This window comes from Podarcis gaigeae (assembly GCF_964106915.1).
Source record: "Podarcis gaigeae genome assembly, chromosome: 1".
NCBI lineage: Eukaryota > Metazoa > Chordata > Lepidosauria > Squamata > Lacertidae > Podarcis > Podarcis gaigeae.
In genome coordinates, this window is record NC_139678.1 from 133312228 (window position 1) to 133336800 (window position 24573).

At 44.7% G+C, this 24573-nt stretch overlaps 2 protein-coding genes across 3 annotated transcripts in view; one reads left to right on the forward strand and one right to left on the reverse strand.

Moving 5' to 3' along the window:
* MCM3AP (minichromosome maintenance complex component 3 associated protein) overlaps window positions 1–19311 on the reverse strand; it is a gene marked incomplete at its 5' end in the record, with an annotated part of 44198 nt that extends 24887 nt beyond the window's left edge. The window contains 13 exons of the mRNA XM_083703513.1: window positions 1748–1848; window positions 2934–3109; window positions 3566–3807; window positions 5019–5179; window positions 6195–6357; window positions 8712–8980; window positions 10539–10736; window positions 11279–11418; window positions 12772–12968; window positions 13952–14099; window positions 16041–16119; window positions 17479–17702; window positions 18135–19311. Coding sequence (XP_083559639.1) covers window positions 1748–1848; window positions 2934–3109; window positions 3566–3807; window positions 5019–5179; window positions 6195–6357; window positions 8712–8980; window positions 10539–10736; window positions 11279–11418; window positions 12772–12968; window positions 13952–14099; window positions 16041–16119; window positions 17479–17702; window positions 18135–19311 — 3275 coding nt within the window. The remainder of the gene's footprint in view (window positions 1–1747; window positions 1849–2933; window positions 3110–3565; window positions 3808–5018; window positions 5180–6194; window positions 6358–8711; window positions 8981–10538; window positions 10737–11278; window positions 11419–12771; window positions 12969–13951; window positions 14100–16040; window positions 16120–17478; window positions 17703–18134) is intronic.
* Window positions 19312–22440: 3129 nt separating this feature from the next.
* The window catches only part of YBEY (ybeY metalloendoribonuclease), a 110618-nt gene continuing 108485 nt past the window's right edge, over window positions 22441–24573 (forward strand). The window contains exon 1 of one of the 2 annotated variants that reach the window (XM_083714735.1): window positions 22441–22562. The gene's annotated coding sequence lies outside the window, so the exon portion shown is untranslated. The remainder of the gene's footprint in view (window positions 22563–24573) is intronic. The other variant, XM_083714734.1, reaches the window with a different exon arrangement.

A 24573-nucleotide genomic window follows, 5' to 3' on the forward strand; every position in this document is an offset into this window, starting at 1 on the left:
AAAAATTCCTTCCAGTAGCACCTTAAAGACCAACTAAGTTAGTTCTAGGTATGAGCTTTCGTGTGCATGCACACTTCTTCAGATACACTGAAACAGAAGTCACCAGACCCTTCTATATAGTGAGAAGGTGGGGTAATACCTGAGTAATACCCCTCCCCACCTTCTCACTATATAGAAGGGTCTGCTCCTCTCCTACACCATAACCCAAAGTGGAAAGTAGGCACACAGGAACTTTCTTTATCAGTATTGTCTAAACCAGGATGGGCATCTGGTGGCCCTCCAGCTGCTGATGAACTACAACCCCCATTGCCCCTGGCTGTTGGCCATGAGAGCTGAAGCAGAGTTGTTCAACAACAGAGCTTCAGACAGGGGACATTCCCAGCACCACCTGCAGATGCTGGACACTGAAGAAAGGACCTTCTGCATGCAGTAGAGGTGCTCTAGGGCCCTTCTCCAGGATGTACCCCTCCCACATCATTTTGATGGTTTGTTCATTAGTGCTCTTCCAGAATTAACTTTACTGTTGCATGCCATGAGTTGTGTCCTCATATGGTTGAAGTCATGTGCTTAATATGAGAGGAGCTTCCTTTTCAGGAGGTATATCAAACCTGCGGGCCCTGCCCTCAGTCAGGCATGGATTAACCTTTCCCTGCCTGCTCTCCTGTCCTGTTCAAGAAAGTAGAGACTATGCCCCACGGAGGACCTTAAGGTCCATAAATAGCAACACCCTAGAGGTCCCGGGCCCTAAGGAAGTCAGATTAGCCTCAACCAGAGCCAGGGCTTTTCAACACTGGCTCCAGCCTGGTGGAACGCTCTGTCTCATGAGACCAGGGCCCTGTGGGATCTGATTTCTTTCCACAGGGCCTGTAAGACAGAGTTGTTCCGCCTGGCCTTTGGCTTGGAGTCAATTTTATTCCCTCCCCTTCTTTCTTTTTTCCTTTCTCCTCCTGTGATGAGGCTGCATTTTAATGTTTTAATGTTGTATTTTAATCTTGTTTTTAAGTTATAGTCATTCAACTTGTTTTTATTATTGGATGTTATCCACCCTGAGCCCAGCCTTGGCTGGGGAGGGCAGAGTATAAATAAAATTTATTATTATTATTATTATTATTATTATTATTATTATTATTATTATTATTATTAATGCAATATGGTTACCGGTGATTTCCCCCATGAGCCAGTTCATTTATTTCTGGGTGTTCCAAGCTGGGTTTTAAACAACCTCCAGGTAATACTTCACAGTTGTTTGCAACAGCAAGTATGTCAACCTGCTTTAGCAAGTAATGTGTTTACACATAAAAGAGAGAGAGAGAGAGAGAGAGAGAGAGAACATGCCACCGCTGTCAATCATCAATTTTTGTGAAATGAATAAAGCTGCCCAGTTTGACAGTTGGCCTTCACTGACTAAACAGTATCCAAGGTGTTGGCCACTGTCAGAATAGGATGTTGGACTAAAAGAGGTCTCTTCAACCTTTTCAGACCCAGAACCCACTTTTAACCCAAACGTGCATTTGGGATCCCGTTTCTGAATCTTTTACCATATATTTGCATGGTGGTTGCGCTCCTGTTGTGCCCAACTCTGGACTAGGCTGGAGCCCACAAGCTGAAGACCAGTGGACTAGTTCGGCCTCTGGCCTGATCTAGCAGGACTCTTCTTATGTTATTGCATGCTGAGATGGATTGGATATAGCAATGGCTTCCTCGGAATGTCTTCAAATAACACTGAGTGCAGCATTAGTGCATTTACCATATTGCTGTCTGTACATAGGCTGCTCCTGTGGAGCCAATTTCTCTGCATTCGCCTTCTAGCACATCATGCACAAGGTCTTCAACCACTTCGGCAATGTCCTGGGAACAAGAAAGAACTGGCAATTAGCACCCGACACTCAAAACATTCCATTCTGAAAAGCAAAACCAAATGGTATTACTGCATGATAGGTCATTATTAAAATTCAGAAATGTGAACAGAACAGCAAATAATATTCACTCTACAGGGAAAGGTTATATTAATCACACTTTAGGCTCATGATCAGAACTAGGCGGCGTGTCAGAGTCACTTATTGCCTTAAATTTGACCTTCTGTGCAATAACTAAAATCTTTATAAAAAAAATAGTTACTTATGCATTTCTTTATATACATCCTTACCCATTTTCTTAATTTGGAGTCCCCAAAAATAGGGGGCATCTTATACATGGAGGCATTTTATAGACAGAAAAATGCAGTACCTTCAGATTACAGCAGTTGGGTCTATTAGACAAAGTCCCTCAACAAAGTAATTTACCCCAAATTCTGCTACACAGCCTCCAGTCCCAAACTGGTAATTACACTTTCAACCTCCACTCACAGAGGACGTTCTTAATCCCTGCAATGATCCAAGCTAGGCTTCTTCAAGCTTAAATTTGTTGCTGCTGGATCCGAATGACTGTTGCCACACAAAATTTCCAAATCTGCGTTGTGAGTTTATTAGTACTCCCCATTCTGACAGGAAAGGCCTTGCCTAAGACATTCAAAGACTGCATTTGCCTCTATTGTAGGTGCATTATACTAGGGGCTGTGCTGTCAGCCCCCTAAGGCATTCCCCATACATGTTTATTTCTTGCTAGTTTAAATTAAATTGAAATGACCATACACAATTTTATACTACTGAACACCATCCTTTTAAATTACTATAAATTATCCTTGATGATCTTCCCATAAATTTCACTTTGGTCAGCGCAGCCCTTTGTCGTAATCCCATAATACCAAACACCATATGTATCTATCTTGCCAAATTGTTAATTATAGCATCCTATGTGGTACCTGCATCACATTCCTCTTTTAGAAACTACACCACAAAAACTTACATTAAAATAGAAGACTTTATAAAGTATCGTTTCTCGTTTTTAAGAACTGTGTGACAGCAAAACAGAATGTATTTTCTGAAGCTCCTCACCATATCACTGTAAACAGGCTGAGGCTTGGGAGGAGGAGGAAGAGAAGGTTGTGAAATTGGCCGAAAAGTGGATCCTGCAGCAGAAGGCAAAGGTGCTGGTACAAGGGGTAAAAGCAACAACGGAGGCTGAGCTCGAAGGACTTCCAGGTCTACACTACTGTCTTCTGCTCTTGTTTCTGCGGGTGAAACCAAGAGATAAAATATCCAGCTGCTTAAAGGGAAGAGCTGCTTAGAAAGGTAAACCACATTCTTAATAACACTGATAACCACTTTTTTCTTCAAAAGAGCCAATTCTGAACGGAAGGATCCAGAACTCAATGGGGAAATGCTCTGCATGCAGAAACCTTCATGTTCAAGCTCTGGTGTCCTTAGGATTTTTACAGACATCAAATACTTAACAAATTAAGTCAAGGATTAAAATAAACTATTTTAAAGCTCAGGTCCTATTTTCAAATTCTATTATTAATCACTCAATACTATTTTAAACTGTTCTGCCAAATGCAAAAGCTGAAAAGTTGAAAAATAAACCAAATTTAAAACACACATATATGCTTTTTTCCCATGACATAATTCTCCTTCAACTCAAGACCACAGTTTCGCGCCCTATCCTGGGTGTGTGAGTTCTGGCTTACCTGTCACCTCAACACTGGCTTTCTGACTACTGCTGGCCGAGTCCACTGCAGCACTCTCCCCTGTGTATTTGTTCTGTGCGTTAAAGCTACACAAAGGTATGTGGCGAATCACAGGTGGTAAAACTCCCCCGCTGACAATTTCCCCAACGGAAGCAGTTAGCTTCTGCCCAACAAACAGGGATTTCTTTGGCTTGGGCAAGCTTTCTGGTTCCAGAAAAGCAGACCGATTCAACTCCACAAAACTGTAAAATGAAATACAAAACACATGCCAAATGATCCCGAGGCCAAAGATTTCTACATGGAGGTTTGCAAACATATCTAGCATGCAAAACTAGATCAGGGGTGGGGAACCTCTGCTCTGCAGAACAAGCCCTCCCCCCCCCCCCCAAGCACGTGGCATAATGCATGACATCATCTGTGCAGCAGGTGAGGGTGGGACTTAAAAGGAACAAGTGGGCTTCTGATTGCTCCTTTGTGCTGGAACAAGGCTTGCTCCCAAATGCCCATCAGCTGACGAGCTGCAGGATGGGCAGTCGGAGTGCCCCTTGCCCAAGGAGGGGACAGCTTCTCTCTACCAGCATGCTTACCACCGTAGCAGCAGGGAAGAACAAAGAGGAGAAAGAATTATTTCTATTCCTTGCCCCCCTCCCACTACTGCCACTGCTACAACTGTAAGCAAGAGAAGAATGGTAAAACCCCGGCTCTCTTCTGTTGCTGAGCCTGGCAGCAGGGGCAGCAGGAAAGTGGGCAGACACGGAATTCTTCCATGGTCCAGGAGCTTCCCCGTGCCCCTCTTTTGAAGCTCCACTGGATTCCCAAGCCGTCCTGTACATTGCAAAGCTCCCCACCCCGGCCAGCACTGATCTTTCAACCTCCAAATTGGGGCCTGAACGGATCAGCAGCGGGTGGTCTTTGTAAGCACAAGGGATTTGGACAGGAGTCTGTTCCGCAGACTAAAAAGTTTCCTTACCCCTGAACTAGATGGTCCATGGGCTTGACACAAGCTTCCTTATTTTTGAGCAAAGAGATGAAACCAGACGGTTCTGGATCTTAACTCCATTTAAGAGAATGCCATTGTGATGCCCAGATTCCAGCCATTACTTACCACTGTTTTATGGTTCAACTTCAGTCAAGATTAGAGTCAAAGGCCCAAGAACCCTCTAATACAACCCATAAAAGCAGTTACACTTATAGGTTATTAGAGAGGTGTTTAACAATGGAAAAGGGTGAAGCTCTAAGTCAAGTTAGGATCACACTTTTAATGTAAAGATTTTATTCTTTCCACTTTGTGATGTGTGTGGGACACAGGAGGTAAATGCAGGGAATGGACCCTTCTGAAGGAGATGCTGGCTTCAGTCACTAAAATCCATCTTTCCCTATTAAAGCCTTTGCACCAGTTTTCATAAAAGCTCTATGATAAACCAAGGCTCCTTGAACTCTATCTAACACTTACCCATCAGAAACACTCAAGCCATAATAACTTATAAAATCAGTTGCCTCTTCAAAGTCTTTAAACAGCAGCATGCGGACCACATTATCGAGAGGAAAGATGGTGGACCTCTGAGTGCTCACAGTATAAGCAATATTGAGAGACCTTAAAGCATCTCTACGAATCTGAAAAATATTTTAAAAGCTCCCATTAATAATAAAAAAATTAATTAAGATACATAAAATGTTTCGCAATGACAAGGAAGAGAAGGTTACGTTTATAAGTGCTTTTCTTTTCACTTTATATACCTTAACCAATGTTGTTTGAGGCTCCAACATACCAACTTTCCCCAAATTGCAGCAGGTGATTCTTTCAACATGTTTTGAACCCCCAGGAGTACTAAACCTTGGAACACCATGGGAGGAATTCAACATTGCACTAAAGCAATCATTCCATCAAACAAAGCATTTCGGCTCCCCAAAGGGAACAATCTCCCTCTCCCTGTCTTCAGGTACGGTTGCAAGGGTTCTCTTGACCCCCGAACCAATTTGGGAGCAGAGATGGGGGGGACCCCATTGTGCGAGATGTGACTCATTAGTTGAATCCTGCACAATGGTTTCTAAATATAAATACTGTACTTCAACAAACGTAAATGGAAAATTAGGGGCTTACAATGTAATTTATTTCTGGTTAATAGTCAAGCCAAAAGAAAAAAAAGGTAGATTCACCTTCCAGACGTAAGCCATTTCAATGGGAACAAGCTACATTTAATGAAAAACTAAATAGAAAATAGGACAGTGGAGTCCCTATCAACACCAGAGCAAATTACTGTGGAAACAAATAGAATACACTGCACCTCAAATAATGAATACAGGCCTGAAGAGGGTTTGCCTGCTGTCCTGGCAGAAAAAACCCTCACAGTAAATCAAATTTCCATTCTTGGCCAACAGAGTAGTGCTCAGTCATGGAAGTGGCCCCCTCTCACACACCTGGGGAAGCCTGGGTCTTGGAATTGTACCCCAAAGTGATACATTCTTTGACTTACCAGCCTAACACCATATTATCTTGGGTATTTGCAATGTTAAAACAAAAACAAAAAACCACCAAACACCCACTGACAACATTTTTTAGGATGATAAGAAATGCAGAATATGGGTTTTCCCTTCCTCAGTATTTTCTTAGTTAAATGCCATTGCTTACCTGGCTGAAATAGCAGTGTAACAAGCATGCATTCAGGTAAGAAGCTGTTTGCACAAGTTTGAAGAACCTTACAAAGTTATTGCTGTTCAAAGCCGCAAAGGCTTGAACTGCAAACCTAACTTCAGTGGAGTTTCGGACATCTGGACGAAACTGTTGCACTTCTCTGTTGAGACAAAGAGGGAAACGATTTTCATACTTTACTGCTAATGATGGAAGCTACCTCTGTTGAACACAAAAATGCAGAAAGAAAAAACACACAGGTCCTTTGGCTTAAAATCCATGGACGGTATCATGCATTTAAACTGAAGACCCCCTTGCTGAAAAAACTACTTACTTATATTATTAGTTTTAACTAATACTAGAAGGAGTAATTTTTGTGGTAGCCAAACCAATGCAGTGTCCATTTAATCAGATGCATGAAGAGCTATCATTGGTTGAGACAGGAGCACACAAAGGAATCAAGAGAATAATTGTGGCCAAGAGGGATTGAGGTGCAAGGGCTTCTCGTAGCCTTTTGGTCACATGGATTAGCATTCTCTTTTTATTCTATATCCATCCAAGGAAGTGGGCTGAAATTGATGAAGCCATATACTTTAATGCATCTGCCAGTCTTTAAGGAAGTTCAGGAGTCAAAATACATTATGTTTTATTCTGCTTTTTGCACGTCTTTGCAGAGCATATCCATGCCAAAGTCTAGCTGCAGGTTTGTGACCATGGATCTGACTTTACTTCTAAATCTGATTTATTCGAATGAACTGAAAGCAAAATCCTTGATTCTTCCAAGAAGGAAGAATATCAGTGCCACTGTGTTTAGAGCACACTGAACAAGAGGCTCAAGATATGAGGATCAAGAACAGCTATTTAGAGAGGGGAAGCCAAGCACAAAAACAGGTAAGCTGGAACGGAGGAGGTTGTCCTAGTCTTTTTAAGCATTGAAAGAAATAATGCTGACAGAAATTTTTCTTCAAATGCATCATGAACCTGACCTGATCACTTATAAAGCTCTCTTTCTTTTTTGCCATTGCAGTTTTCAGGGATGGGGTGCTTGCCTAGGCAAAGGTTTTTCCTTTTGGGGGTGGGGAGCGCTCCCAAGGGCATGAGGCACTCTGGCACAGTTCCCTAGACAGCTGTACCTCAGGAAACATGGCAAATGAAAAGCTTTCAGCCACTTGTAAATATGCAAGCAAATGCTCAATTCCTGAAAACTTCAATGGCACATGCAGCACACGCAGCTAGACAATCAGGAGATGGAAGAAGAGGTGGCTGTTTTGGAAGGGGGTTACAGAAAGAGAGAACAGGCAGTGTCTCAATCCACCTGTGGCTCTGCTCTGATTGGCTTTTATTGTTGGTCAATAAGGTTCCCCATTCCTGTCAGAGGCAGACTATAATTCATTGTTAACACTTGACTAGAAACAATATACAGTGGTGCCTCGCAAGACGAAATTAATTCGTTCCGCAAGTCTTTTCGACTTGCGAGTTTTTCGTCTTGCGAAGCACGGTTTCCCATAGGAATGCACTGAAAATCAATCAATGCGTTCCTATGGAAAACGCCTTCAGACCAGGTCCGGGGACAGTCTGTCCCCCAACCTCTTCTGAAGGCCGGCGGGGGGCGAATGTCTCTGCTTCCACCCCGCCTGCCTTCCCGGGACAGCGGAGACTTCTCCACTGCTGCCGCCTGCCAGCATTTTAAAATCGCCCCGGGACAGCGGAGGACTGTCCCGGGGCGATTTTAAAGCCCCCGGGAAGGCAGGCGGGGGGGAGCAAAGACTTTCGCCCCCCGCCGGCCTTCAGAAGAGGTCCTGGACCTCTTCTGAAGGCCGGCGGGGGGCAAAAGTCTTTGCTCCCCCCCCCCCCGCCTGCCTTCAAAAGCCATCGGGGAGAGCAGAGAATCGCAGCGCGTTTCTCCGCTCTCCCGGGAAGGCAGGCAGGGGGGAGCAAAGACTTTCGCCCCCCGCCGGCCTTCAGAAGAGGTCTGCCTTCAAAAGCCGTCCGGCATAGCAGGAAGCGCTTCCCTGCTATCCCGGACCGCTTTTAAAATGCTGGCGGTGGGGAGCAAAGCCTTTCGCCCCCGCCGGCCTTCCTGGACCTCTTCTGAAGGCCGGGGGGGGGGGGAAAGGCTTTGCTCCCCACCGCCAGCATTTAAAAGAGGTCCCCAGAGATTTCCCTATGGGCTTTCTTCTTGCGAAGCAAGCCCATAGGGAAAATCGTCTAGCGAAGCGACGCAAAAACCGAAAAACCCTTTCGTCTTGCGGGTTTTTCGTCTTGCGAGGCATTCGTCTTGCGGGGCTCCACTGTACTTGCATAGGACAAAAAGTAAAAGAACTGGTGGACAGTTGGCTTTGGACAAATATTAGATTGGGTGGGCTTAGCTATTTTCCAACTTCAATTCTACGGCAATTATCACCGAATGATAGTCTTACACCTTAACAGTGAGTACTTCACGTTCTTTTGCATTCATTCTACAAATAATGGCAAGGAAATAGGTGAAATCAATCCTATAACTATTTTAAGACTTACCTGAGAATATCCCCCTTGTTGAGATTCAGGAGGACATTATATCCTCTGAATTCTGCTTCACTCTTGCAGTAAATACCCTTGATTGCAAGGTCCTGATACATTTCCTTCAGGCTCTGGAGGCATTTAGTCATGTTCTCATTGTTGATTTTGGCATCAAAAGAAGACATCGGCTCTTCGCATAAATGGTGGGAACAGTGGATATGAAAACGGGTACATTTCTCCATTAAGGAAACAGTTACAGGGCAGCAGAGATGCTGTTGGGTTATATCCTGGCAAAATGTAAGAGCACAAGAACTCAGATGTTCAATTCTACTTATATGCTTCATGTTGCACTTTTAAAGATTTCTGCACAAGTCTCAAAGCCAAGTTAATGCTTTGTCAAATACAGCTATGTGTAGACATCCTGGCACAACTGCTACGATCCTAGAACAAAACTCTTGAGAGATTATGAGACTAGGTGTCATACCCTAGAGCAGTCTTTCTAAACCTTGGGTCCCTAGAAGCTATTGGACTATGGCTCCCATCATTCCTAGCCAGCATGGCCAGTGGTCAGAGAAGATGGGAGTTGTGGTTCAAGAACATCTGGGGACCCAAGATTGAGAAAGGCTGCCCTAGAGAGCTCACCTTATTTTAATCTGGTGACAGAAGTTTAGAAACATCAGGTCATACATGACGGGGGCGGCGGAGAGAAGAAGCATAAACGAAACAAGTGGAAGCAGCATGGATGTGATGAACAAAATAAAAGATGTAATGAATAAAATACAAGAAAACGAGACCTCAATATTCTCTGCAAGGCAGGCAAAATGAGTCCCACTGGGAGACATATGCTGGAAAGGTGGAGGGGAAACTCTATAATGGGAATACACAGCATGCAAGATAGCAGAGTTAAGCATATGAAAGATACTATATTTGGGGTTTTTATTTGTTTGTATTCCATTTATGAGTCACCTACTAAGAATTCTCTCTAGGCAACACCAAGTAAGACAAAATAAAAATGCACATGGTTTTACTGAGTTTTATTGACTCAGTAAACCCCATCCAACAGTAGCCCAACAAAATTCAGCCACAAAATCTAATACAGACAGGCTCAAATCAAAACCCCAACAATCAATCCAAGAAAATTCAGGCTAAAACGGGCCAAGTTACCATTATTTTGCAGAGGCAAAAATAAAACATCAACAATGCTAATGGATAGAGTTATTAATAGGCCTGGTGCTGAAATGTCATTACCAGAGGCACAAGGCAAGCTTCTCTAGATTGAGAGGAGGGAACTTTGTATTTCAGCCTCACTAAGTCCAAGAGGAAAATGGAAGATGCAGGAGGCTATTATTGTAAGTCCTCTAAGAATTTACATACTTTTGTGGCTTCACTTTGCTCCTACAGGTGTTTGTGCTGGTTCTATTTATTTCATTCCAAACCATACCATTGGCCACAGAAGCATCTAAATCTTACTAGTGCTACAAATTGAGTAACTAATTGTTGGAAACATGCCAAAGATACAAATATATTCTTTAAATAAACAAAGCTGCTTGCCTGGGATGTGCTAACCACACTGCTACCGTCACGAGATACAAAAAAGAAGCACAACAAATGATCTGAATTTCCTCTGCCTGCAATTCAATTCTGTGCATATGAAAGAGCTGCCCTTTAAACCCTGTACCCTCCTAGCCACCCAAGTCTTTCACCCTCCACCCAAAGTTAAATATGAAACAGCACCCCGTTGGCATCTTCAGGATTCCTTTTCCATTCACAGATGTCTAATCAATAATTTGGATGAGTCTAGGTTGCATCCTGTCAAATCTAAGGGCTTCATCCCAAAGTGGTTACCTTCCTTATTCCACGAGTTCTATCCCATACAAAATCGTACCACTCCCGGTAGTTTCCTTCTCCTTTGTCCATAATTTGTGTCACTAAGTAGTCCATGGTCATACTCAACACCTCTGAAGGCCTCAGTTCATGTGGTAGAGGTTCCTCCTGGTCTGCTGAAGACCTGCTGTACTCCTTTATTGCTGCTGCATGGTCAACCTCAGAGAGAAAACAAAATAAATTCTTAAGGATGACGACAACAACAACAACAACAACAACTACAACACCACCTCTGCAGGCATGGTCCATGTGCCAGGCAAGAGGAGAGCTGAAAAATATTTTTGCCATTGTTTAAATCTTTTGAACCAATCGCTCTCAATCTTCTAAGGAAGTTAAAGGACTTTTGTCAATATTTTCAGATAACATGAAACCAAAGGTTTGTTAAACTTAACTATGACTGGTTTGGAGCACTTTACTTATATCCATCTGGGAATACATACAGAAAGCACAGGATACAAGCCGCTATGGGTCTGATCAGGCCAATTTCCCCTCCCTCATTTTTCACCTCCAATCAACAGTCCTCAGCTTCCATGCTCTTCTATGCCTCAATCCAAGTTAGGATGTTTTTTTTTTGGGGGGGGGGTAATTTACAAAGTTTTATTTCCCTAAGTATGGAACTATAATAAATAAGTGGCCAAGTTGTTCTTGGTATGGGCCTTGGTAGCAGTACCTTAATACAAAAAGCAGTTGCTGAATACTACCTTGTCAGTTCCTGGGACCACTTCAAAGATACTAAGCTGGTTCCTCGTCTCTCTCATATAACGCTCTTTTTCTGGACACATGTCTGGGCATGTGCCAACGAATGTTTTAGCTTTGCCAAGATCTATTTGTTTTACTCGAGCTTAAAAAGAAAGAAATCAAAGTTTCAATAGTCTGCCCCGGGGGATCTTTTGCATTTATCATGAAAAAATGTTAACTTGGTACAAATAATCATCTAACTGGGGAGGGGGGAATCCTTTTTATAGAATTTCTAAGAATGAACCAGCCTTTATAATAGCCCGGATCTTTTAAAGTGACACTCCATTTACATGCACAGGGAACCCTCTGGGAGATCCTTCTCTATGATAATGTTGTGGGATGGAAAGCTTTCTGCCACCAAAAGTTTCCCCGTGGAAAATTTTCCATTTCAAAAAACCACATTCTTTTACCAAACAAATTAATAATATACTTCAGCAGAATACAGGTAATCTGCACAGCTTCAATACTGTATGGAGCAAGCTTGTTTTCTCCTGCTCTGGTGGGTAGGACTCGAACCAATGGCTTCAAGTTGCAAGAAAGGAGATTCCAACTCAAAATCAGGAAAAACTTTCTGACAGTAAGAGCTGTTCAACATGGAACAGACTCCCTGGTTGTGGACTCTCCTTCCTTGGAGGCTCTTAAGCAGAGGTTGGATGGTCATCCGTCATGGCTGCTTGAGCTGAGACTGTAGCCTTCTTCCAGTATTCCATTCGCCTGAGGTGGAGCAGATTTGTCACTATTGACTGCACCCCTACCTACCAGGCATAACTGTTCCAGGCATAAGATTTCCAGGTCACCACAGACCAAGGAGGCCGAATCCCCTAATTGGGAGAAACTCCTTATGGACATTTAGTTGTAAGCACAGAAAGCCTTCTTACCTTGTTGAACATGCAGAGAATGGGAACAGGGTCACACACATACACCCCTTCCACGTGCTGAAGGAATGTATGGAGAGAACATGGGGCAGGGGGTTATAGGAAACTGCTAAATATCTTTGGGCATTCTAATTTAGGCTGCAATCCTAACCCCATTTACATGGGAGTAAGTCCCATTATATTCACTAGGGCGTGTTTCTGAGTACGCATGGTTAGGATTGTGTTGTTACTATGTTAACAGCTTTCAGTACCTTCATTTTTATTTTTTTTGCTCCCCACCCCACCCCAAAGGAAATACTTTAGTTCCATACCTTTGGTCTTGGGGGAAAATTGATATTTATAAAGCATGTAAAGCATTGTTAACTAATTAGTGAGTTAAATTATATTAGTCAACTAACTGATTTGTCAACTAAATCCTAAATATGATCCCAAGAGATTTAGATTATGTGCAGGGGGGATCAATTCAATGTTTTCCCGTACTCCCCCATTACTGTATTGTGGTGATATTTACACAGCTGTGGATGCGAATCACTGGACATGTATCCCAGACATTTTTTCAATCCAAATTCATAAACTCTTACCTTGCCGCATGATTTTATCTCTCTGGTCTAGAACACGATATTTGTCCTCAGAGGTCTCAGCCACTAGGCCCACAAGACTGCTAAGAGAGGATGCTGAGGCTTCAAAAATCTCTGGACCATGGCTTTCAGAACCCGAGTCAAAGGCATAGGCTTCAAACTGCAGAGACTTTTTAAGGCCTTGCTTCTTAGCTGGAGAACTATAACCAAGAGACAGACATTTTAAAAGAAGTTCACATTCCTCAACTGAGTGGAAAGGAAGGAGCTAGGCAGGACTCAGGACACACAGAAGTTTCCAGTTCCCCATAACAGCCTGACATGTTGAGCATGTAAATTGCACGGAACACAAGGGTATGGGGCATGGAACTGGATCTGGCTGGCAGACCAGATCGTCAGATCCTAATCCTTTCACAGGCCACCTTTGATTGGGGGGGCAACACCACCCACCTGTCGCTTGACATTATGATGACATCAGGCACTTGACAATTGCCAAAGTTCAAAGGGGATTTGCTGTAAGCGACAGTTACAGCAACCTCCTTTGAAGGTGTGCTCCCAGCACCAATCAGTTGACTGGTGCCTGGACCATGTCTTCCAAGACGCTCGCTCTGTTTCCAACAACTCTGAAAATGAGGTGATTTGAATGCAAGCCTTTTCCAAATGGAACAGGCAAGCTCAGTGCTGACAGGGGACTCCACTTGCAAAGGAACAGGTCAGGTGAGTGGCAGGTGGATGTGGTTTGTGGGGAACGGCCTCATGGGTCAACCTGGAACCCACGTTGACTGTCACATCCTTTGTTTTGTTATGTCCTTTGCTGATTCTTCTGCCTGCAGTGGACCACATCAAGTGCAATGACTTCAATGACACCATTCTAAAATCTACTCTACATTAATTGCCCTTATATTCAAACTGCCGCTACATAACAGAACTAGATTTTCCTGTTTGAAACCTCTCTCTCTCTCTAAAACAGAGATGAAGAACCTGTGGCCCTCCCAATGCTGCGGGACTCCCAACTCCCATTATCCCAGAACACTGGTCATTTCAGCTGGGGCTGATGGGAGTTGTAGTCCAACAACCTCTGGAGAGCCACAGATTCCCTATTTCTGATCTAACAATAACAGCACTTACGACAGATACATTACAGTACATTAATTTTTATACCAAGACTCCACTGATGGGCACATACCTTTTGTTTGACAAGTTTCCGCTACCAGTGGAACGGATTAAGGACTTGCTATGTGGAGAATGCTGATGACTCAGTTGTTCACTGGCTTGCCTCCCTTCACTTTCGTCTGCCTTCTGCTCCTTAGAGGAATAGTCTTTCTTATTAGGACCTTTGCAAATTGAATGACATAGAAGACTAGAGATTAAACCAAGTGATCAAACATGGGACCTTTTATTCATACGAAAGCAATGAACCAACTCTTACTAGAAATAATACTAATACTAGTACCCCGCACATCTGGCTGGGTTTCCCCAGGCACTCTGGGTGGCTTCCAACAAAATATTAAAATACAATAGTCCTTCAGATATTAAAAGCTTCCCTAAACAGGGCTGCCTTCAGATGTCTTCTAAAAGTATGGTAGTTGTTTTAACCTTTGACATCTGGTGGGAGGCGTTCCATAGGGCGGGCGCCACTACTGAGAAGGCCCTCTGCCTAGTTCCCTGTAACTTCACTTCTCGCAGTAGGGGAACCGCCAGAAGGCCCTCGGGGGGTGGAGAAGCTCCTTCAGGTATACTGGGCTAAGGCCATTTAAGGCTTTAAAGGTCAGCACCAACACTTTGAATTGTGCTCGGAAATGTACTGGGAGCCAATGTAGATCTTTCAAGACCGGTGTTATATGGTCTCGGCAGCCGCTCCCAGTCACTAGTCTAGCTGCCGCATTTTGGATTAGTTGTAGTTTCCGGGTCACCTTCAAAGGTAGCCCCACATAGTGTGCATTGCAGTAGTCCAAGTGGGAGATAACTAGAGCATGCACCACTCTGGCGAGACAGTCTGGCAAGTGAGCAGGTAGGGTCTCAGCTTGTGTACCAGGTGGAGCTGGTAGACAGCTGCCCTGGACACAGAATTGACCTGCACCTCCATGGACAGCTGTGAGTCCAGAATGACTCCCAGGCTGCCCACCTGGTCATTCAAGGGCACAGTTACCCCATAGAGGACCAGGGAGTCCTCTACACCTGCCCGCCTCCTGTCCCCACAAAACAGTACTTCTGTCTTGTCAGGATTCAGCCTCAATCTGTTAGCCGCCATCCATCCTCCAACCACCTCCAGACACTCACACAGGACCTTCATCACCCTCACTGGTTCTGACTTGAAAGAGAGGTAGAGCTGGGTATCATCCACATACTGATGGACACCCAGCACAAACCCCAGTGATCTCTCCCAGTGGCTTCATGTAGATGTTGAAAATCATGGGGGAAGAGGACAGAACCCTGAGGCACCCCACAAGTGAGAGCCCAGGGGTCTGAACACTCATCCCCCAACACCACTTTGTGAACACGGACCAGGAGGAAGGAGCGGAACCACTGTATGACCATGCCTCCAGGTCCCAACTCCTCTAGACGGTCCAGAAGGATGTTATGGTAGATGATATCAAAAGCCGCTAACACAGCCCTATTGATTTTAATGGCACTGAAGTGCATTGTACCACTTTGCTTCTGAAGCATTTTACTGATCAGTTTACTGGTATCTACCCAGTCACATCTAAGCCAAATATGGGGCACTCCTTTATACCATGCTTCTATCGGATTTTCACTTTTTTCTGGATTCCCCCTTTGTCCCTTTTTATGAAACTTACACAGTTCTAAAAATGAGTTTCCATGGAATAAATTATAGTGGAAGGTTCATTTCGACCAAGCTGCTGGAGTGATCTTGCTGTGGCCACCACCATCCCCATGACACACTTTGCATCCTAGCCATGGATATGGCCTGGCCCTGTGGCTCCATAAAGTACTGCTGTGCCAGTGGCAAGGCTTGGATTTTCGTCTAATACATTAAAGCTCGGGGGGGGGGGGGACCCTGAGAAAGCAGGATCCAAGCAAAACTCATCAACCAAAGTGAAAAGGACAGAAAGTTTGGGGAAACAAAAAGGCACTCAAAGCAAGAGGCAGAGAGCACCTCAAAAGGAGGGTGCCACCCCGGAGCAGCCCCTCTCCATGGTGGCCTCTGCTGCGCTTCAGAGCAGTACAATGCATGACTGCAGAGGACCCTTCCTCTAAAACATAAACCCAACCCACTAGCAGGCATTTTACAAGTATACAATTAGGTAACCTACTTGCTTTCTTCTTGTGCCAAAAGGCCACTATTTCTTTATGTAACTCCTTTGCTTTCTTCTTAGCCAAAACTGCAGATGCCTGGAAAACAGTATTCAGTAGAAAGGCCAGTTGGGGTTAGAATGGTATATCACATACCTGATAACTTTGTCAACAAAACACTGCACCTACTGTGGGTGTCCCTTCTCTTTGGAGACAGGATAACAATTTTGTGAAGACCCCCCCCCCATATAGGCTTTGGAGGCAGGGCTTATACAGAGCTTCCCACCTTCTTCTCTGGTAGGACCCACTCTCAGTGCGAGATAAACTATAGCTGACATGCCCACTTAAGAGAAAGCACTGCACCCAGTGGAGGGGCCAACTAAGCAGAAAAGCAATTATAATAGTGCACAAGGAATAAAACATAGCCAAAAATCTGTAAAGGTGAACTGCAAATATGCAAGAAACCACCTCCTGTTAGAAGCAATAGACCCAACCACGGCTGCGTGGAACAAATGTCCTCACAATGAACAGGAGGAACATTCACAAAAGGAACCTTCAGAGAACATTTTGAAGAATGTTAAAAATATTATGTGTCCAGGCTATTCCTCAGGGTCCCTTCCAACTCTACAATTCTATAAGAACCATCTGTCCAAATGCCACATCAATGACACAAAATGTGTCCACCTTGTATAAACTGAGGTTCACGTTGCCACTTTACCAAATATTCTTTAGGAAGGAATTAGGAAAGCATGCTTCTCCTCATTAAGTGTGCAATGTTACCTTTTTGAACCAGTTCCCACTGCATCTGATAAGTGATCCCAATGCATCCCTGAAACCAGTGTCCCATTGTGAACCTACTTGCTACCCTTAACAGATGGATAGTCAAGTGCCAAAACTCAGGAATGCATCCAATATAAATCCTCTGCATTCTATGCAAGATGTGTAATTTCTTGTCTCTAAGGGGCAGAAATAACTACATTCATTCTGAAACACTAGTATTGTCAAGGCTTTCCTGTCTTAATTTGTTGAAAATTACTGTTCCCCAAGACTTTTCTATTGAGAAGGCTGCAATTTTTACTATGAATATATAAAGCAACAGGCAATATTTGCCAGTAAACAACTGCAGGAAACGTTTCAGCTGGTCATTCCCACAATATTTGCATCTCCTTGTCACAGACCCTGAAATCCTACTGCTTTCAACAAGACTTGTGCCCTAAGTTAGAGTGCAGATAACATTACCCTACTACCAACATTTTCCATATTATAAAGGTCTATCTCTCAACCCATGAATTTCCAGAACGAGAGGCTGTAGTGGGAATAATTCTAAATCATCATCATCATCATCATCATTTATTATATTTGTTTCCCATGCTTCACCACATTAGCACATATCTGTACAAAAACTATGCATGTAAAAGCTTAACACTTCTGATTTTCTATTAATATTTAAGAACTCACATGATCAAAACAGTGTACAATAGCCAGCTTTTTGTTTACATTGGTACGGATCCGTTGGAATCGAATAAACTTCTTCAAGTGATTCTCAATAACATTTCTGTTATTTAGATGGTCCGGAATATTTTTGTACTGGATGACTGTAAGGTCACTTGATGACAAGCCTCCAAGGCTCTCTGTGCTCCCCCTGTTCTGATTTCGACGCAAAGGGTTGGAGATGGTAGACTCTTAAGGGGAGAAACAGCCTTTCATTATATCAAACATTAATGTAGATTTTTTAAAAAAGCATTTATTATTAAGTAGACACCACAGAATAATGAATGTAAAACAACAAACAAAACAGAGAAAAAATGGGCAACCTTCCAGGGACTGCCCACTTGCCAGTGATGAGCAGAGCCAGAGGAAGAGAAAAAGACAGATCATGGTAAACCAGGCTACTGTCCAACCATGTGAAAGTCGGAGGGAGGGAGGGAGGGAGGGAGGGAGGACATATGTACACACACAACCTCTCTGTCTTCCATGGAGGAAAGCAAAAGGCATAAACACAGTGCAAAGACACATCCCAGCTGGACAAAAGCATGTGGCATGCGTTTTAAATCAAAAGTGACTGCCATGTTCTCATTATACTAATTCTTGCTGGGGGTGGGGTTGATGCTTACCTTCCTTCAGTGCTGCCTTATTTTCTTCCTTTTTCTTTGTTGCTGATGACCTAACCATTGCAAAACCAGACTGAGTTCCCCCTGCCATACTCGTCTGCTCAATTTCTCCAGATTCTAGAGAAACTCTTTCCATTTTGGACTCCTTCTTATTGCTTTTCAGCATATCTTGCAATGTTCTGTTAAAGAGGCCACCTCCACGGGGCCGATTCAGCTTGACTGGTGGCTTAACGGAAGAATGTTCGCTTCTTGCCAGCAGCTCTGGTTCATCTACAGCATCATAATCATGTCTTCTTGGAGAAGGCTCCTGCTCTTCTTTCCTCTTTTTTCCCTTCCTAAGGATCGGAAGTGACTCACCTGAAGGTAGCAATTCTTCATGTTCTGGTTTGCTTACTTTATTAATTTGACCCAAAGACCCAACAGATGAGTTAGAAAAAGAGGTAAAACTACCAGGGTTTCCAAAGAGACTTATTGGTCTTTTTTTATCATCCTCTGTGATCTTGCTTGGTAAAGGACTGCTGAATGAAGGCACTAAAGTATTACTGCTTGCAGGTTTTGAAAAGCTGATGCTTGTATTTACACTTGAACTGCTGCTCTCTTGAGAAATACCAAAGGGGGCTACGCTTCCAGATCCACTAGCACCTGGTAAGGAAAATGTGAATGGAGTTGGTGTTATCTGATTTGGCAGTTTCTCTTGTTCTGAACCAGTGCCAAAGATAGGCTGAAACAAAGCATTCTCGGGGGGTTTGAAGCTGAAATGTGGCCTCCCAAAACTACTGCCAGAAGTTTCTCCAGACGTAGCTCCAAAGCCAGAAGTATTCTGAGAACCCCCAAGATTCGTAGGTGGGTTAAAATTGAATCCTTGCTTGCCAGCAATGGAAGAGCTGGTTGGCAGAGAAGTCACAAAGGAAGTTGTTTGTCCAAGGGAAAAAGGCTGGGTAAATCCTGGGGGTTGCCCAAATCCTAAACCTTGCCCTGAAGGTTGCAGTCCTGAAGTTATGCTGAAGTCAGAGTGGGGTGCAAACCCTGGATTCTTTAACAGTCCACCACTGTTCTGCCCAAAGACAGGAAGCTGACTGAACTGGAATGGTGGCTGAACTGGAAATATTCCTGCTGAAGTGCCAGGTGGAGTCTGGAAAACTCCAGGTGGCTGTCCACTAAATGGTGTATTGGGATTCATCTTCACAACCAGCCATCTACGCAATAGATTCTCCCACCTAGAATGTGGTAGCTTTCAACTCCTAACCCATTGTTCTCATAATCTGCAAAACAAAATAAGTAGGACATATTGTAATATCAAAAAATTCTTTTAATTAAGAAATTGTTTCAGGGAAATATAAACATTTCACATATGCTCTAGCAACACATTAGCTACATCTAGTGCTGAATCATATTATTAAGGACCTATCATAAATACATTTAATCACAATATCACAATATGAGAACCTATTCTATTAAAAGCCTTTTCATTAAAACAGCTTTTCTTCATAAGCTCTTGATCAAGAGATCCCACTGAAAATGTCAGTACCAGTTCTCTCATCATCAAGACCAGTTTGAGCATGAAATCAATTATAAATAATAAATTATACATATTTAAACACCTTAGCCTAAATAACTTGTAGATTTACTGAAGGTCCTGTTTTATTACTAACAGCGAAAGCTTTCTCCCGGGGCTGCTGCTGCAGGCTCCGCCGGGAGAAAGCCGCCTGGTGCGGAGCCCGCCCCCCGCTGCTTCAGAAGCAGCAGCAGCGGCGGGCTCTGCTCCGCGCAGGGCGACGGGCTCTGCTCCGCGCAGGGCGGCTTTCTCCCGGCACAGAGCTGCCCAGCGTATTACGCGACTGGGCTTATAAGACGAACCCCCAAATTGCAGTTGCCAATTTGGGGGGTCGCCTAATACGCTGGAATCTACAGTAGTCATATGCGGCACTGCTGTCTGAAACGACAAGGGTGCAAGCCAGCCTTCCCCAATCTGGTGCCCTCCAAACATTTTGGATTACAGTGCACACCAGGAAACTTGTTGTTTGCTTTATTTATACATTGCTGTGTTTTATATTAATAGTGTTTACAATGGTTTCTCCCACCACCTCCAATAATATTGTAATTACTGTGAGCTGCTTTGAAGCCTCCAGTTGTTGCTGGAAAAGCGGAATAGAAATATTGAGTCAAATAAAATAACAAATGGAAGGGCTGATACCATGCTGTTTTTGTTGTAATTATCCATGTTTTTAGCCCACTGCAGTCTTGGATGACAGCTAGAAAAAGATCCCATAGGCATTTGTGGTCAACCTCAGGCATCACTCCTTATCGGTTAGCCTACCCCTTACATAGAGATTGCTTTCAGACCATTTATTTGCATTTGTAACGAATCAGGAAAAAGGTATTACATAAAATAGCTTGTACATTATTTTGGTGATTTGGGGGTTTAATCCGAAATCAAGCTAGATTTAATCTTGCTTGTGTCTGCTATCTTCCGTCTCTTTCATCATGGATGTTGGCTCATAGCCTCTGCTTTATCTTATGAATGCTATTGCTACAAGTCTGTCATGGCCTTTGGCCAGTACAATACACTTAGGAACTTATGGGCATGTTTTTTATGCAGTTCCAACTCTGTCCTCCCCCCCCCCCATGATCGTGTTGTTTTTGTTTTTCCCCCCCCCCCCCATGTTTTTAGCTGCCCTTTTTCCTATCCGTAAGCCGCCTTGGGTCCCTGTCAAGGGGAAAGGCGGGCTGCAAACGAGCACATCCGAATTAGGCCGCCCGCCATAACAGCCCCACCCCCCGACCCGGCCTCGAACTGTCGCGGGAAGGGCGCCGCGGGCAGAGCCACTTCTCCTCACCCGCCGAGAGCCGCCTCGGGGCCCTGGAAGCGCCTCTGCCCCGCTGGGCGCCCACGAGCGTCGCGTCACGAGAGAGGCTTCGGCGACGCTCCCAGAACGACGGGCTCCCTCAGGCAGCAGCTTCCGCCTCTTCAGGGCAGGAGACGGAAGTGACGTTTCTCTCCCGGCAACCGGGCCCCGCCTCCTCGCCTTGACGGGTTCGCGAAGTGGAGGCCGGCCCCGCCTCCCCCGCCCGAAGCGCATGCGCAGTAGGGAAGGCTTTCGAGGCGGTGTTGTTATGATGATCATGGATACAATTGAGCGGTGTACGAATTTCATAAAGGGATACCAAAAGTGCAAATACCTCTGCAGCGTCTCTCCGGGGCTGTGGAAGCCCGTCCAGCTGCTGGGATTTGCAGGCCGAGCCTATTATTGGCTTGCCTGTTTATTTTGTAACAAATTAGGTGCCGCTTAAATGCAAGGAAACATCGGGGCGGTTTGCAAAAAGATAAAACAGCAACATCGACGAAAAGAATCACGACCCTCCTTTTCAAATATGGCAAAGTTCAAATAGTGAGCCTGAGCGACGTTCACCTGGATTCAGAGCACCGCGAAGGCGCCTGCGGGCGGGGCAGTTCCAAAGGCAGGGAGTTCCACAGCGCCCGCGACGCCCCTCGACCTCCGATAGGCGGGAAGAAGAAGCCGCTGGGCTGCTCCCTCCCCCGGGGCCGCGAGGAGGGTGCTGCCGCCCTCGAAGGCCCCTGAAAGAGCCCTGGGCACCAAGGTCCTGCAGCGAGACCGGCCCAAGTGGCGCTGCTCCTGGAGACCCGCCGGAACGCCCTGCCTACGGATTGCCGGGCGGCGTGGGAGCAGTCTCCTCGGGGCAGAGGTCCCTCCGGTGCGCGTGGGCCGCTTGCCCGAGCGCCCCGCTCTCCCCCAACCCCGCCTGGCTGGCGTCCCATCGCTGTGTCCTTTGGGCGCCTGCCAAAGACCTCCTTGTTTAGGCATCATGAAGCGTTCCATATTTTTATGCTGTATTGTTTTTAGCACTTGATCGGAAGCCGCCCAGAGTGGCTGGGAAAACTCAGCCAGATGGGCTGCGTATAAATAAAAAATCATCATTATTATTATTATTCTATGATCTAGTCTTTCCCGTTGTGCTTTTACTTTGGCAGGCCGTTAGAAGTACGGCTGGTAAATGTTTCGGTGCTTTTGGTAAACCTTTGCTTTGAAGAGTTCCTCTCCCTACAATCAAGCAACTCCTAAATTACATGGCATTGGTAATAAACGCGTCCAAGCGGGGCAGGAGGGCAGTTGCAGGCTGGGTGGGCTTCTTGCAAGGGGGGCAATCGGAGGGGTCTCTTCGCCCGAGCCTCCGCCCCGAAGGTGTTGCAGGCAGTGCCCCCTGCCAGCCCCGCGCAGCCGGCCAGAGAGGAGGGAAGGGTCGGCGGCGCTCTTTCCCTGCGCCTTCTCTATGGCGGAAGCGCCTCCATACCGGAAATCAGAGTCCCTCGAGCTTCCGGAGGGGGAAGCCGGGGCCCGCCTTCCCTTCTGCCCGGGAATCCGGAGCGGGCCGGAGGTTCCCCTCGAGAGGCCGCGCTCGGGGCGGGGGAAGGTAAGCTGTGTCGCTTTATTGCACCCGAGAAAACGGGATGATGATGATGAAGAATTATATTTATTGTTATATTTATAATAATAATAATACAGTGATACCTCTAGTTAATAATAATACTGTACAGTGGTACTTCTGGTTAAGAACGGAGGTTCGTACTTACAGTAACCTGAAACTGTTCTTAACCTGAAGCACCACTTTAGCTAATGGGGCCTCTCGCTGCTGCTGCACGATTTCTGTTCTCATCCTGAAGCAAAGTTCTTAACCCGAGGTACTTTTATGGGTTAGCGGAGCCTGTAACCTGAAGCATATGTAACTCGAGGTACCACTCTAATAATAAGTTTTATTTATACTCCGCCCTTCCCAGACAAGACCAGGCTCAGGGCGGCTAACACCAGGTATTAAAACAATTGATTAAAATACAACATAAAAACAAGATTAAAATACAGTGGTACCTCAGGTTACATACGCTTCAGGTTACAAACTCCACTAACCCAGAAATAGTACCTTGGGTTAAGAACTTTGCTTCAGGATGAGAACAGAAATTGTGCAGCGGCAGCGAGAGGCCCCATTAGCTAAAGTGCTTCAGGTTAAGAACAGTTTCAGGTTAAGTACGGACCTCCAAAACAAATTAAGTACTTAACCCAAGGTACCACTGTACCACATTAAAATGCAGCTTCATTTCAGTAGAAACTCAAATCAAAAACTTTTTGGGGATGAAAACGTCAAATTTTCACCAAGGCCAACTATCCAGACTGGTCCTACATTCGTTTATTGGAATTTCTTACATCTTGCTTTTCAAGATACAAACCTTTCCACGGCAACTTACAAGTAACATGAAAACACGTTTAACACACACATACAACAGAACAATACCAATATATAAAATGGCTCTCTTTTGGTTTGTTTCTGTTGTTATAAGTTGCTCTCTCTGTGTTATAGATATTATAGAGGATCTTCCCCATATGGCAGCTGCTGGTGGAAGGGCCTTGGCTGAGGCGGTCCAGCCAGAGCAGCCTTTTGCACGTCCTTTGCTTGTGTCCCTTTCTTGAGATAAAACGGGCACTCACACAACCATTATTTTGGCACCAAACAATTGTCCCCTGCCACCACTTGCCTCGGGAGGGCTGTGTCTTGTTGCAACCATTTATTCTGCTCTTACCAATTTAAAGGACCAAGATTGTGCAATGTTTCGATGATGAAAAGCATAGTCCTCTGAATTGGAGAAATCAAGAGATATATAGCCGCACCGGCAGCATATCTCTTCTTTCTCGTATCCAAAAATGCAAGAAGGGCTTTTACACTCGCCAGAAGCTCAGCTCTGCCCTCCCCGATCATGGAAGGAGCCTTTTAAAAAGTCCCATATGCTCAGAGACTTTGTGCTTGTTCATTGTTGGGATATAGGAAGCCCAGAGCACTTGTTCTTTAGATGTCCCTTTTATGAAGAGGCACCTAGTGAGACCATTGATCCCCTGCTGGTGAGGCTCACTGACCTCCCGGAAAAGCAAAAATTTGACCTTTTCCTGTTATGCAAAGATCATAAGATGACCCGGATGGTCGCCAGATTCTGTGTACAGATCTGTAGGCGCAGACCATCCCACAACCCAAACTAGTTCGTTAATAAAATCCTCAAACTCGGTTCCATGGGTGACTCTGGGTCATCTCTCTGCGGTAGACCTTAAGTGTCTATACGCTTACCGCATTTATAAAATTTTAATTTATTGTGGTACATTGTTTTAAATGTTTGCTTTCCTTCTGGGATTGTACCCCCAAGTGTGTTTTATAAGCTAGTCTACGACCGTAATAAATTATCTATCTAATCCTCTGAGGATGTGCAGTTGCACTGTTCAAAATATGCTTGCACATTAGAAACAAGATGCACTTGTACACCCAGCTGGTGGGTTTAACTTCCATTGACAATGGAAAGGGAGCTAAATTCTGAAAGACAACTCTAGGAACTCACACTAACACGCATTTAGCAAAACATCCCCAAAACATTGACTGACACTAGAAA